The sequence below is a fragment of the Larus michahellis genome, chromosome 1, assembly GCF_964199755.1.
Source record: "Larus michahellis chromosome 1, bLarMic1.1, whole genome shotgun sequence".
NCBI classification, from domain to species: Eukaryota; Metazoa; Chordata; class Aves; order Charadriiformes; family Laridae; genus Larus; species Larus michahellis.
This window is the reverse complement of record NC_133896.1, coordinates 215444990-215459609: the sequence shown is the minus strand read 5'-3', so window position 1 is coordinate 215459609 and position 14620 is coordinate 215444990. Positions and strand designations below refer to the sequence as shown.

Genomic DNA, 14620 nt, shown 5'->3' with positions numbered 1-14620 from the left:
CCTCAAATGAAGAGGTTCAGAAATAAATTTAACCCTCAATCGAGTCCCCCGGACCACGTATCACGTCAAACTGCCGGCCAGCAGATTTGTCTGCCAGCACGCTGGGGAAATTGTACAAATCCTGTGATTAAGCTGTTCTGGCATTTATTCCCCACCTCTTTTTTAGTTCTGTTTAGGGGTTATTACGCGCAGCCAGAACAGAACTAATCTCCCAGCGCCCGAAAAGGCAGCATAAGTTTATCGACTCACATCTATTTTTACTACGGTAAGAGATGTAATTTCCTCCCAGGTTAGATTTCACGATCGAGACGCCTCACGCGGGTATTACAGCGGTAACGGCAGCCACAGAAGGGCGGGTTGGATGAAAAAAAAAAAGGGGATGGATAAGACTCAAGGTCATCTTTAAACACGGGGACTTACCGGTTAAACAAGGGCAGCTTTGTTTTATTCTAGTGTTCGCCCCATCTCAAATAGCTCTCGTGTTCTATCGCTTTCTGACACCTCTATGGCATTATCCAAGGGGGGCCAACAGACCTTTCCTCGCGCTATTAATCTGAGATACCGCATTTTACTACGCAGTAATTGGATTTGCAGAACACGGAGCCATTCACCACCCTGCTCTGAATGTACCTGATTTACCCAGACTCGGCCCAATAACTTTGGAGCAGTGATAAAACCAGTTATTTATTTTTAACTTACAGGTCGCAGTTTGCCATAGGAAGTTTCGGGGGGAATTCGCGGAGGCTGGGAGAAGCCAGGAGACTCTGAACTGAAGCTGTTTTCTGAAAGGGTAAGCAACAACCCATCACACACACGCCGCTCAGCGCTGCTGAATTTACTTTGTGTTGCAAAAAAAAGCTGTGCTTTTTTTTTTTTTTTTAAAATATGAGCATTCTAAATTAAGAATTTAGCAAAACATTTCTTATACTATCACAAAATTTCTTACCGTTAGTTGTCGGCGACCTGGGGAAGAACTGAGAACCTCTTTTATCCGGACTGTGGTAGGGACTAGTGGGAGGCTGGTCGTAGAGCGGCAGCGGTGGAAGGGCGTTATTAGGCTTCGGAGTTGGGGATACCTGTGTTAAAAAGAGGGGGGGGGGGATGCAGAAATCCTTATTCCTCGGTGGTTTTTACGTACGCAGCCAGCTGCAGGACGTTGTCTGACACATCAATATGCCAGGAACTGTCATCTGGAGAAAACCCATCTGTCAAAAGCGCTGTCAGGTAGGTTTGGGAAGGAAAGCCGTGATATCCAACAGGGATTAGATGTTTTTTTTAAATCATAGGTTGCCACCGAGCAGAAATTTTCATCCTCTCCCAGATAATTTAGGCAGACTTTTTGAAGGTTATCCGAAAATAAAACCTTCTGATCAAGTGTGTTTCTCTACTATATTCACACAAAAGTGTTAAGATCATGACTTTTATCGCAACTCAACTGCATATATATCATTTAAATCTTAAGTTTTCACAGTTTTCCCAAATCAAAGAATAAAAATACTGGAGGAATTACTTCGTAGGGAACGTGGAAGTCCAGTTTCTAGCACCACAATTTTTCATGAGAATGTGTCTGATTTTCTAATATAATATAAGGATTCACAGAATCACAGAATGATGGGGGTTGGAAGGGACCTCTGGAGACCATCCAGCCCAACCCCCTGCCAGAGCAGGGTCACCCAGAGCCGGTGGCACAGGAACGCATCCAGGCGGGTTTGGAATGTCTCCAGAGACAGAGACTCCACCAACTCTCTGGGCAGCCTGTGCCAGGGCTCTGCCACCCTCACAGGAAAGAAGTTCCTCCTCATGTTTAGGTGGAACTTCCTATGGTCAAGTTTGTGCCCGTTACCCCTTGTCCTGTCACTGGGCACCACTGAGAAGAGCCTGGCCCCATCCTCCTGACACCCACCCTTTCAGTATTTCTAAGTGTTGATAAGGTCCCCCCTCAGTCGTCTTTTTTCCAGACTGAAGAGACCCAAGTCCCTCAGCCTTTCTCCATCAGAGAGGTGTTCCAGTCCCCTCAGCATCTTGGTAGCCCTTTGCTGTCCCCTCTCCAGCAGTTCCCTGTCCTTCTGGAACTGGGGAGCCCAGAACTGGACACAGAATTCTGGATTACAGAACTATACTGAATTGAGGATGTGTTTGAAGAGATTACTGTAACACAATATTTGGCAGTATCCTGCCCTTCAAAAACTGAGAGGATACAGAACAGACTGGAGTATGAAAACATTAAATTAGGGCTGAGAGAGCCTGTAATTCTTTTTTTGCCAGTTTGTCTTTGATGTCTCAGTTGATGTCATAAACTAATTCCAGGAAGCAGGCTGGGAATTTTCTCCTTTGGTTCATTTTCTTTCTACCCAACTACTTGCCTTTATTCACAAATATATTACATTTGCCACAATAGATCAGTAGATCGTTATTAGGCTGGCTGAGAAATTAAAATGTAAATTAATATCATACATGTAAGCTGGCACCTCAACTCTTTCCATACCTGAATATCTCCAATCCACTGAGTCTCTCCATTTTCTGAGGCCGTCAGCTCTTCAACTAATACTGATGGGAACACCCCGACGCGGCCGTTGAATTCTCCTTCCCAAAAGCCATCATCATCTTGATTTTCCTTGTTCAGGATGCGGATGATGGCTCCTTCCGGGAAGGACAGCTCATCATCTGTCTGGCCTTCGTAATCGTAAAGTGCTTTTACAAAACAAACTGAAGAGCGGGGGGAAAAAATAATTATGGAATTAGGATGAGCTTAAAAAAATGATCATAGAATCATAGAATCGCCACGGTTGGAAGGGATCTTTCGGATCATCAAGTCCAACCACCAACCTAACTCTGACAAAAAACATCACTAATGATGTTATTGTACATGATCAAGCACTACACATAATTGCAGCGTCAAATTATTTTAGTTTTCTTTTTTTTTAGGTAATGTTAATCTCAATTCTATGAGATCACCAGGTAAATTACATGGATTTGATACGAGATAGATCATTACTGAGAACAGCTGTACTCGGATACAGGCCAAATATGAGAAATTCCCACATGCGACATCCAAACTCGATACGCAGAATGCTTTTGAGAACAAGCTTAATCTACTCTTTATTTATTTATTGATCGGTATTTACCACTGGAGTCTCCATTCAGGCTGCCTGTGACTAAATCAGCCTCGGTGGAGTTATTTGAGGTGTGGGAGCGAGTATCCAGTGCGGCGAGGGACTGTAGCATACTCAGCAGGCTGCTGGACGTCGGGAACTGCAGGTACTTCTCTGGCACGTAACCCACTTGCCCCACTTTGTTCCGTGCCTGTAAGCAAAGGACAGAAAAGATGCTCTGCTTTTGCATACTCTGAAAAGAATCCAAATCCCTTCTCCCATCCCAAATTCTAGTTCTAAAAGTAACAGTGAAAAGAAATAATCTCAGAAAAACGATACCTTCACCCAGTCTTCCATATCTCCATCTTCAATAACCTCCAATACCTCATGTTCCTCTATGGTCAATTCATCCGGCTGAGAAGCCTGAAGTAAATAACGGGAAGATTAGAAAATACAAGCGTTTTCAGATGCATGGGACAGGAAGCATAACGAACAACCTCATCCAGGCCCTTTATTAAAAATTACGTCTTTCTAAAAAAAAATGAAAATTTGATGATGTAGCATACTTTAAAATATAAAAATAAGGGTTTTTCTGTATACCTACTGATATTCCCAAGACCCTTTTTCAGTCAAGAGGACAGACAGAAGCACCCCGAATACCACCCAGGGCGTCCAACCCTATTTACTTTTGAAACCTTAATTACTCCGTACTCTGCCACTGCCTTCGGTGTGATTTACAGCTGAGGCAGCGGCAGTAAATAGCGTGAATGCCGTTTGTCTGCAGAGCCTGAACTCCTGAATGGCGGTTTCACTATTCCGGTACAAAGACGAGCTTTGTGGCGTTTCTCATACAGCCACACCAGCAACACAACTCCGTTTTTCACAGCGAGATGTTAGATATATATAATGTGCACCATTATTGAGCCAAACGCTGACATTCTACCTCCAACTCCCACCGAAGAGTTACATCTATCATTTTTTGGTCACATAATTCATTTTTTCTAATCAATTAAAAAAAATAAAATCGCAAACCTTATATGAATAAACAACTTTGCAGGTGAGAGGATAATTTCTTAGAGTACCAGAAGGACTAGAACTACTGTCATCAAACACATCCATGCTGTCTTCAAACTCTTCGCCTTCTTCCTTTTCTGCATCGGCATTAATCTAATAAAACACATTAAATTCGGCATTATACATCAAAGAAAAATAAGTGAAGAAATAACATTAAAATTGAACTGATGGATATTCTTCTCGCTTTTTTTCCTACTTACAATTCTTGTAACTGGACAAAAAAAAAGGTCGACTAAATAATATTCAACATACAGTTCTCAAATACCAACATCAGGAAAGCACTGACCAAAGGAAGCAAACACAGGGAAGCAAAAGAAGACTCTTTGCTTAATTCAGCTGTTTTTCTTCATTCAAGCACAAGCCACGGGCTTTAAAAAGAACTGGAGAAGATTTTGGAAGCTCCAACTCAACTGTTGGCCGTTATTTATTTTGCGCATCAGCTGTGGAAGAATGACTAATGTGCCTTCCTTGGGGGTGCCATTTCAGAGGCACAGCAAACAGTTTAACGGAAAGGCGAGTCACTTGCTGAGAATTTATGCCGCTAAAAGATCAATGTACCTGTGACCACGAGTTATAAAATGAAACCGCAGTGGAAAGACTTAAATTTGAAAAAAAAAAAAAAATCAAAAAAATCAGCCTTCCGGCTGGTGGATTCTGCACAATAGAGTTGCTGCAGTTTATTAAAAAAAAAAAAAAAAAAGAGAAAGAATGATTAAAAACTAGCTATAAAAATTTAAATAAAAACTGAAGTCGAAACACCGGAAAAATACAGGTTTCTATAAATGTAGTTCGGGCAACATTGACATGAGCTGTGCTTTGGCCTGGTGCCTGGATTAAATGATGAATAAACACTTTATCTCATGTGAAAACAGGCAAGTCCTGCGAATCAAAGGCAACACTGTTACGTGTTTGCCGTCTTCCCCTTATTCATTCCTTTTAATATGGGGGCAAATCTGGGATTCCTCATGAAAACTAAAAGGCTGATAAATCGAGAAAATTGGGGCTGAGACCAAAAAGGGTCTGTGCAGGCTCCTAAACCAGCCGGCTCCGTACGTCAGCCCGTGACACCTTTGCTTTTCTGGACCTGGGGTAGGAGACCACAAAGTTTCATCATTTTCTGACCTTGATTGATTTTTATGTTACAATTTCTAGACCACATCCTTGTAATTCATACCGGTTTTTCCCCATTTTCCTTCCAGCACAGTTTGCGTCCATCGCCACTTAAACGCGTTCACGGATGTCGCGGTAACAAAAATAAATCGCGGTAAAAAAACCAATGCTTTGATATGTTACCAACCAACTATTAATTATGGCAAATTTAAGGTTTCTCCCTCCAGTTTCTAACTGCCTTTTGCTGTGCACGGTCCGCGTCCCAGCAGCCGTAGGAAACATCATGGAAATTAGTGTATCATGCCTAGAAAGACTCGTTTGTAAAACATCTGGTCCTCGTTTTCTAACACGAGGAAGAAAAATACATCTTAATTTTCAGTGTGTGGGCTGCTCAGACTCCTTGAATAGCATCATTTGCAGAGTAGGCACACAGAGGGAAAACAGCATTAACGATACAGAAAACTTAGCAGCTCGTGTCATAAAGCTCATCTTTCAACGGAGCCTGATATTATTTTGCAATAGAGGTATTTAGGGAGTGAAACCACAATTTGGTTCATGCAGGTTGCTGGTTTCAGATGACAATCATGCTTGAGTGTGAACCAGTAACGTAATATATAGAATCTTAAAATGGTCCAGGCTGGAAGGGACCTTTCAGATCATCGAGACCAACCATCAACCCAACACTGACAAAGCCACCACTACCCCATGTCCCTCAGCACCACGTCTGCCCGGTTTTTAAATCCCTCCAGGGATGGCGACTCCACCACTGCCCTGGGCAGCCTCTTCCAATGCTTGACAACCCTTTCGGGGATGACATTTTCCCTAATATCCATCCTAAACCTCCCCTGGTGCAACTTGAGGCTGTTTCCTCTTGTCCCATGGCCTGTTCCCTGGGAGAAGAGACCGACCCCCCCTGGCTACCCCCTCCTTTAAGGGGGTTGCAGAGAGCGAGGAGGTCTCCCCTCAGCCTCCTTTTCTCCAGGCTGAACACCCCCAGCTCCCTCAGCCGCTCCTCACAAGACTTGTGCTCCAGACCCCTCACCAGCTCTGGACACACTCCAGCACCTCAATGGCTTTTTGTGTGGTGAGGGGCCCAAAACTGGACACAGCACTCGAGGTGGGCCTCACCAGTGCCCAGTACAGGGGGACCATCACTGCCCCAGTCCTGCTGGCCACACTGTTCCTGACACAGGCCAGGATGCTGTTGGCCTTCTTGGCCACCTGGGCACACTGCTGGCTCATATTCAGCTGCTGTCGACCAACACCCCCATGTCCTTCGCCGCCGGGCAGCTCTCCAGCCACTCTGCCCCCAGCCTCTAGCGTCCATGCAGTTGGTATGACCCAAGAGCAGGACCCGGCACCTGGCCCTGTTGAACCTCACACCATTGGCCTTGGCCCACCCATCCAGCCTGTCCACATCCCTCTGCAGAGCCACCCTAACCTCCAGCAGATGAACACTCCCACCCAACTTGGTGTCATCTATGAACTTACTGAAGGTGCACTCGATCCCCTCGTCCAGGTCGTTGATAAAGCTATTGAACAGAACCGGCCCCAGTACCGACCCCTGGGGAACACCACTTGTGAAAGACGCTATCTCCCTTTCCAGGTAAAAGCATCCATTTTCCTGTTCACAGAAAACGTACCAACTGCAAATATTATTTCTAACTCTGTAATAATGTACCTCTACTGTACAAGTGTTTCTTATAACCGTACTGCTTCGAGTCCCAGCAAACAGAAAACAAAACACAAACCCCATAAAGACATTATTCTCTCTTCCTTTTTTGCATAAACTACATAGTATTTACTATACATTTGTTGTAGGCAGCGTAAAGGTTTCGCAACAATGTCAGTATGTAAGAGTAGCATTGCGTATCTTTTCCATATGACATTAAAATTCAAAATGACAATTAACTTTTTTAGGCATGTACACTGGGAAAAATAAATGTATTCCCTCCCCAAATTATGCATTTCGTCATTACATCAGAAAGTCACTGGAGAGTTGATGGCATATTAACTCCTTCGGCTCGCTGTATTATTGCAGCAGGTTAAATAAATACAGTGATATCAAGGCATCGATGCTGCTTTCTAATTTTTAGCTCTTTGAAATAAAAATATATTGAGAGTTTTGCTGCACAGATTATGTCGTGATAAATATGGGCACGAAGAGCAAAGCAGTGCAGGACGCAGGGACGGCAGGTAGCTGGTTTCTGAACATTAATCACTGCCCACTCGTTAAGGATGAAGTGAAATTGCTGCTTGTTATGTGCCGCAGTAATTCTAATAATTGCACGCAGCGTAATTTCGGTAACAGTTCTAAGAATTCCATCTCCGGGCTGTCCTCATCTGGCCTGCCAAGGTCAACAGCATCTTATTTTTTTTTATACGGGAGGGTACGTAAGTGTAAAAGGGGAAAATAAGAATCAGAGTTGAACCTCCCACACTGTGGCATCTGCTGGCTCGCCAGGGACTAGCCCGGGGTTTGGCTCAGGGACGGAGCGCTGGCACGGCCGCCGAGACGGAGAACAAGATGCTGGGCGCAATCCAAGGCGCACAACGGGAAGCGAAAAGAGGTGGAGTACAAGGAGAAAGGGAAAAAAACTGCTGATAAACACAGCTCCGTAACATCTCCGCATCTCTCCCGGCTAGCAAGGAGCTGAAATGACACGCGGCGCAAGAAGTCCTTTGGGATTTTGGGAAGGCTGAAGCTCGGATCTGCATACAACAGCTTGAATATATAACTAAACTACTAACGATGGGGATAAAGAGACAAACAGGACAGGGCAGGGATTATAATAACAACCTTTACTGCAAATCGCTGTCACTGAGCTCCGTGTGGGACATCCTAGAAGAAACATCCCAACACCCTGAAGAAAGCAGAGTGGAGTCGGCGCCCCCTCACTTTTTTCAACTAAAGTTCATAGAATCATAGAATCATAGAACATGTTGGGTTGGAAGGGACCTTTAAAGGTCATCTAGTCCAGCCCCCCTACAGTGAGCAGGGACATCTTCAACTAGACCAGGTTGCTCAGAGCCTCATCAAGCCTGGCCTTGAATGTCTCCAGGGATGGGGCCTCCACCACCTCTCTGGGCAACCTGGGCCAGTGGCCTTTTCCACAGGGCTGCTCTCTATCACCTCATCCCCCAGCCTGTATTGATAACGAGGACTGTCCCGACTACCAAGTGTAGGACTTTGTACTTGGCCTTGTTGAACTTCATAAGGTTTGCTCGGGCCCACCTCTCTAGGTCATCCAGGTCCCTCTGGATGACACCCCGTCCCTCTGGCACCACTCAGCTTGATGTCATCGGCAAACTTGCTAACGGTGCACTTGATCCCACTGTCTAAATCACTGATGAAGATATTGAACAGCACCGGTCCCAGTACGGATCTCTGGGGGACACCACTTGTCAGCCCTCTCCAACTGGACATCGAACCATTGACCACCACCCTCTGGATGCGACCATCCAGCCAGTTCCTTATCCACCGAACAGTCCACCCACCAAATCTGTATCTCTCCAACTCAGAGAGAAGGATGTTGTGGGGGACCGTCTCAAAGGCCTTGCAGAAGTCCAGAAGTTGACAAAGTCCAGAAGTTGACAGAAACGAAAATTTCTGTACACCCAAAAAAACCCCTTTCCCTCTAAGGGTTTGCCACCGTTCCCAAGAAAACAATAAGGAAGCATAAAAAGATGAAGAAACATGGGAACAGGCAGGATTTTTTGTGTGTGCGGACACTGCACACTTGCTGAAACAGAGATTTTGTCTCTCTTAGGTGATCAGGGAAAACCAGACCTTCTCCAAAGCATCTGCGGTGCAATGAGAAACCACGTTCCCATTCCCCCTGAAAGTTCCGTTAGACAGAAGATATATTCTGGCTGTCCAAAGCTTTTAAGATGAAAAAGAAAGTGTGAATGAAGTAATTTTAACAGCGTATGAAGACTACAGTTAGGAAAGTATCCACACGCAAACTAAGACTTTATAAAAGCCTCTGAAATTTGTTATAAATATATAAACATGCACAGAAAAATTAAAATTCGTTTGAGGCAAAATGACTAAATCTTCAGGAATTTTGAGTTGGTGACCGGTGAAGAGCCCCAGATTGCGCCGTTTTACTGCCAAAGGTGACAGCGCAGCATCGCGTGCCGTGTAGGGGAATTAAAAAAAGGGAATTATCAGCTCCTTTAGCAGTTCCTATTTCTGAACAGGGTTTCCTGGTTCGGGCAGTCGTGTGATTCAGCTATCTCTACTTTTTTTAAAAAATATATCATTCTTCAGGGGAGGAGAGGAAAGAGAAATGAGTTTGCTTTTTATTCTTTCTTGAATTACATAAAAATGTGCTGTCTTCCAAGCTAAACAGGTGGGAAATGCCTCTATTTTGCAAACCAGCTATAGATATTGCAACACAATTAGTTTTACGTACTAATGAGTACAAAATCATTACCAATCTTCCATTGATCCAAGCCGCTTTTGAGTTCAATTTGGGGTATATTGGCTGAAATATTCGAAAGGGTCAGTGGGACTTTGGACACGTTGTGCCACACTCAGGTAAATGAATTTAACAGTTTCAGAAGGTACCAGCTCTCTGGATGAAACGCAGGAGTCCTCAGGTTTGGGCTCTGTTCCGATTTAACGTCTTTACTGCTTTAAGCAAAACTAGTTATTCATATAGAAAATGTCAAATATCGACTGTATCTCAAGTAACAGGGCAGCAGCTCGCAGGTGAACAGTGGTAACATCTACCTCCATGACAAATTCTTCGAGGGAAACATCTAACCCTGCTCCCAGAAACCTGTTTTCCAAAGCCTTTCACTGATTTTTAATGAATCAAATTTTCATTTCAAACACCCAAATCAATCTGGAAAACCGGCTTTGCTTTCTTGCTTGACCTTCACTGCGATCTGCAGGCAACCGACTCCGGAAGAGCCGATGTGGAGTCGACATTTTTCTAAACATTTGGGGGAGAAAAAAGCGCCTTTCATCCAAGTAGCTCAGATAACGTCGTGAACTATTAATGAAACTTCAAAGAAACGCGCAGCCATTTTTCTTTTCAGGAGGTGGCAAATAAATGTTATGGCACTTAATTCAAGGTCGGAAAAATCAACCTAAAGTAAACTCAGCAACAAAACCCAGAAATCCTTTTTTTTGGTTCTTACATGAAATTCAGCCACGTAAAGCTATGAGATTTTTCCAGTTCGCCACCAACCAACCAAACATTCTCAATTTGGTTTTCTATTCGATATGAAGTCAGGATTTGCTACGAGGAAAGGTTTTACAGGTCGGAAACCGTACCAGGTGTGAAGAGCCGTTGTTGGTCACCGAAGGCAGGCTGGCCCAGCGTTCGTTCTCCAGTTCTTCCATCACTTGGTTCATTGCGCTTTTTAGCCAGGTGTCCACAGACACACCGATCTGCTTCAGCAGATCAAGACGGGCTTCTGCTTTCAGCTTAACTATCTGGGGAAATAAACACACACAAGTCAGAATTCTTTCAAGATTACTTTTCGCTCCTTGCCACCATTCAAATGTGTTATTTCCTGATCAGCAAATTACGGAAATTACACAAATAGGTGGCTCCGAAAGCTGCTCCATGCGGAAACGAGTCCAGGTCTTCATTTCCTTGCCTGCGGGAACACGGTGTGAGCCAAGAGACAGGGGATGCTTTCCTTGGGATGTAAAACTACAGGCACAGCCACTTTCACAAGATTGTGTTCTTAAAGTAACGATTTAAAGTAAACTAATCATAAACCGATTAGTTTATGCTAATTTTCTATTCATATATTAGAATAACAGAATCGTTTAGGTTGGAGGGGACCTTTCAGATCATCGAGTCCAACCATCAACCCAACACTGACAAAGCCACCACTACCCCATGTCCCTCAGCACCACGTCTGCCCGGCTTTTAAATCCCTCCAGGGATGGCGACTCCACCACTGCCCTGGGCAGCCTCTTCCAATGCTTGACAACCCTTTCGGGGATGACATTTTTCCAAATATCCATCCTAAACCTCCCCTGGGGCAACTTGAGGCCGTTTCCTCTTGTGCCATGGCCTGTTCCTTGGGAGAAGAGACCGACCCCCCTGGCTACCCCCTCCTTTCAGGGAGTTGCAGAGAGCGAGAAGGTCTCCCCTCAGCCTCCTTTTCTCCAGGCTGAACACCCCCAGCTCCCTCAGCCGCTCCTCACCAGACTTGTGCTCCAGGCCCCTCACCAGCTCTGGTGCCCTTCTCTGGACACGCTCCAGCACCTCAATGGCTTTTTCTGTGGTGAGGGGCCCAAAACTGGACACAGCACTCGAGGTGGGGCCTCACCAGTGCCCAGTACAGGGGGACCATCACTGGCCCAGTCCTGCTGGCCACACTAGTGCTGATACAGGCCAGGATGCTGTTGGCCTTCTTGGCCACCTGGGCACACTGCTGGCTCATATTCAGTCAGCTGTTGACCAACACCCCCAGGTCCTTTTCCGCCAGGCAGCTCTCCAGCCATTACTAGCTGGCGGCTCTTTTCTTTATGTTCTAGTGGTTGGTCAGTTTAGATTATTTTCAAAGTGTAAAAACCCAGACAAAACCCAGCGCTTCACAGTATTTTTAAAACTAGGCATATTCCTGGGCTGCAGACCCTGGATCCCCTTCGGCTGGTGACTAAACTGGATGTGACACGCAAATAAATCCGACGTGATACACAAATAAATCCGATGCGATACACACACACACACAAACCACCAACCCCCAAATGAGCCTGTTTTCCATCAGCGCTTGCCAGAGATCACAGGCAGCGTATTTGTTATGGAAACAGAATATCTTAATAATTCCCAAATTAAACAAATAATACACTTCAACAAACAGTTTCCTGATTTTTGTCTTTAGAACAGAAGGAAAATTTAGGTTTTCTGACAGCTGGGTTCACTTCAGCATCCTGGCGTGCTTTCTGGCCCACGGAGCCAAGGCTTTAACAAATTCACAGCAAACCATCACCCTGATCCAAATTATTTAACGACTGAAGCAGGAGGAATGGAAAGAGTAGCGTGAAGAAATGCAGAATTTTGAGAAAAGCGCAATTCAGAATTTCAAGAAAAGAAAAGCAGAATTTCAAGGGAAGAAAAGCAGAAATTCAAGAAGGGAAAAGCAGAATTTCAAAGATCGCCTCAAGAAGCGGGGGACAAACTTAGGAATAAAATCAAGAATATTTATGTCCAGTCCAGCCCTGTCGTCTCCATCCTGTTCCACTTGCCCAGAGGAACAAAACTCGCAGAATTTACCAAAGGTCCTTCAGTGAGTCACTGATGGAGCCAACACCAGGAACCCACTGAACCGCCCTGGAGTTTTTCCGGCGTTTCCTTTCACAGAATTGTTCTTTCGGAGCAAGTTACTGTGCAAGGAGCAAAGTTTCACCTCCTTTCTCGCCCTTCCACGGGCATGAGAAGCGCCTTAGTTCAGCATCACTGCCCGCATCCATGGATCGAGTTAGCAGCAGCGCTGGGAAACCAAGCAAAACCAGCAAAAATAGAAGGGTCTGAGCAAAAATTAGAGGGAAATTCTTTTTCTGCAGTGGCTGAAGCACGGTAGAGTATGGAAGAATAGATGTACAGTGAATTAAAATGCCAATTGGTGCCACATAGATTTTTATCTCTCACAAATATCCTCGTTATAATATATAAAATTACGTGTGCTGAAATGATACCGGTATTTTTTGTGGGTTTTTTTGGATTGCTATTATCATAGAATCATAGAATGGTTTGGGTTGGAAGGGACCTTAAAGATCATCCGGGTCCAACCCCTGCCATTGGCAGGGACACCTCCCACTGGACCAGGCTGCCCAAAATAAATGACTATAATGTCCATTCAGCTGAACACCCAAAACATGGATCCATTTTCATTTTAAAACTACTTGCGAAGGTGACTTTAAACCTGTTTCAAACAATGAAATTGCTTTTGAGAGGGATTATTTTCAATTCCGTTTAGAAGAAATGTGATTTTTTTTAGAAAGGTAAGTCATTAGAGTCAAATTTATGATGTGAAATGTATCTTCACAGGGGTACAGCTGCACGCACACGCTCTCCCACATCATTAGGTGCGGAGAATGAAGGATCGGACAAGCTTGGAAAGCATTTCCCATGGGAAAAGCCAAAGCCACTTCGCCAAGTGAAATTTCCACTTCTCCGTGCAAGCGGTCTTCAGGTGAATGATTAACGTGCACTGTAAATACTGTTCATACGGCCGAGGAAATGAGGAAAGAAGCAAAATATATTAATGCGCCTTGCGTTACTTCAGTCAAGATTCAGAAAATATTGATTTTAAAAGAATAGAGAGTCCAAAGCTGGATCCACGCACCAGCATCTACATTTGCGGGGCAGATCCTTTCGGCTCAATTGTGGCACCAAGCATCTTCTGAAAACCTTCTAAGTTTTTATGGCCCAAGCCCTGACCTGAAATTTGTAAATATTTACAGAAGCAATACCTATGGGAAGGTCTGAAATCAGAAGGGTTGGGGGGTGTCAGAGTTTTGAGTTCCAAAGTTGAATGGAATAGACATTTTATCCCTTTATCGGTCTTAAAAAGGCACTACCTCTCACTTCGTTTTTTTTCGTTTTGCCCCTACTTATATTAGTTTGTATATTTTAAAGCTGTAAGAGCATGGAAACAATAATAATTTTAATTAATCATTAACCTTTTCTTTGGAAAAATTTCTTTTGGGAGCACTTATCCAATCGAGAAGTGGATTCCTCACTCTACCAGGCAAAACAGAGAACACACTTTTAAACCAAAGATGATAACACAGAAGGGTTGCACCAAAAAAGCTGAATCCAGGGATGCCAGTTCCTGAACACACCTCTCTCCCGTTACGAAGCATTCAAGATTTTGAATAAAACCACTTTCTAACCAGATCTGCATTGAAAGAAGGGGAGATGAGTGGCTCTGCAGCACCCAGCGCCGTCCTTTTCTTGGGTTTTCTTTTGAAAGTGCAATAAATTGACTTAACGGAGGTCAACGCGAGTCACTTGCTTTAGCTTGTTAATGAGAAACTCCTCATTTTGTCACGTCACGGAGCTGAAGTGCCTCCACGTCTATATAAACACTTACGGAATAAAGTAGCTATCCCCTAATCTGCCTCTCCATTTTGAAATTGCGTTACGAGGGCTTTCCATGCGCCTTCGACAAAAGCTGCCCAGGAAATGATCAGCCTGGTTGCTTTGCCGTTATACCTCGTTATGCGATTTCCAATTAGCTCGAGTCATCCAACAGCCCTACCCATTAGCGGAGGCAGGCTCTAAACAGGGGTAGTTCGTATTAGAACTCCGTCTGTTGTTTGTACAAACTTGTTAGCTAAAATAAACATGCTGCTCCAAGATCCTTGA

General features: G+C 44.4%; 1 protein-coding gene across 2 annotated transcripts in view; it reads right to left on the bottom strand.

The window, feature by feature from the left end:
* Positions 1–14620, bottom strand: part of FCHSD2 (FCH and double SH3 domains 2) — a 178952-nt gene that overhangs the window by 3777 nt on the left and 160555 nt on the right. For both annotated transcript variants that reach the window (XM_074572284.1, XM_074572285.1), the window contains 7 exons: positions 10564–10725; positions 4125–4259; positions 3432–3515; positions 3126–3303; positions 2486–2706; positions 947–1076; positions 700–782 (listed from right to left, as the gene is read on the bottom strand). In XM_074572284.1, coding sequence (XP_074428385.1) covers positions 700–782; positions 947–1076; positions 2486–2706; positions 3126–3303; positions 3432–3515; positions 4125–4259; positions 10564–10725 — 993 coding nt within the window. The remainder of the gene's footprint in view (positions 1–699; positions 783–946; positions 1077–2485; positions 2707–3125; positions 3304–3431; positions 3516–4124; positions 4260–10563; positions 10726–14620) is intronic.